Below are 984 nucleotides of genomic sequence, written 5' to 3'. Positions count from 1 at the left end.
TGGTGGTTTTCTTAGGCGCAGTCCCAACTGGGCGAGACAGGGGGAAGTATGGGGGACCGCAGAGACATTTTAAATGGCTGTATCCATAGTCATTGATGTTTCAAGATACCCATGTCGTCAGGAGTTCGTGATTGCCTCATAGTGTATTCTCGGACTAGATGAGCTCCATACGCCTTAGATGTTTATGGCAGAATCAAAACACATTCCGGACACCCAGGTGAGTGTGTGAGTGAGGGTGCGTGTGTTACTGTAGAAACATTAACAAATGTAAAAAGATAGGAAAATATAATCTTCAAGGGTAATGCTAACTGGAAGATGTTTGAGTTGTATGCCCGTATGTGTTTTATATATTTCTATGTGGTTTGGTTTGTGGAAAAAGTGTTCATAACCATGCTAAAATCGGTGGACCCTGCTCGGCATGAGAGCTGGGGCGGCGGGCGAAGGGACCCCGCCCCACGCAGGCTGCCCGCCCAGGCGCCTCCACTGCGGAGCGGGAGGGGAAAGCGCGCGGTCAGCAGCGACATCCGCTCCTCCGCTCCCCGCCGTCCCGGACCCTGCGCTTCCCCCCCGCCCCCCCGAGCCCAGGGCCGCCCCTCGCGCGCTCGCACCCACCTCGCACGGTCACGGCCACCGGCGCGGAGAACATGGGCGCGCTCTCCACCGGGAGGCGCATGGTGCCCGAGCACTGGTAGCGCCCGCTGTCGCCGGCACGCGCCTGCGGCACCGAGTAGTTGGCTCCGGAGCCGAAGTAGCGCACGGCGCGGCCGTCGCGGTAGTAGTGCAGCTTGTGCACCGCCTTGTCGTACCAGCCGCGGCAGCGCAGGACCAGCGGCTCGCCCTCGAACACCGGCGCGTAGGGCACTTGCAGGATCAGCCAGTCTGCGAGGCACAGCGACTCCAGAGGTCCCGCCCGGCCCCTTCTCCGCCCGCCCCCACCCGCAGCGCGCTCACGCCGCCCACTGAGCGCCCAGCCGGCCGCGGGTG

General features: G+C 62.0%; 1 protein-coding gene across 1 annotated transcript in view; it reads right to left on the bottom strand.

The window, feature by feature from the left end:
- FCRLB (Fc receptor like B) overlaps positions 1 to 984 on the bottom strand; it is a 13318-nt gene that overhangs the window by 908 nt on the left and 11426 nt on the right. The window contains exon 3 of the mRNA XM_014445664.2: positions 523 to 879. Within this exon, the coding sequence (XP_014301150.1) occupies positions 523 to 879 (357 nt within the window). The remainder of the gene's footprint in view (positions 1 to 522; positions 880 to 984) is intronic.

Source organism: Myotis lucifugus, unplaced genomic scaffold, assembly GCF_000147115.1.
Source record: "Myotis lucifugus unplaced genomic scaffold, Myoluc2.0 scaffold_478, whole genome shotgun sequence".
Classification (NCBI taxonomy): domain Eukaryota; kingdom Metazoa; phylum Chordata; class Mammalia; order Chiroptera; family Vespertilionidae; genus Myotis; species Myotis lucifugus.
This window is presented reverse-complemented; position numbering and strand designations above follow the sequence as displayed.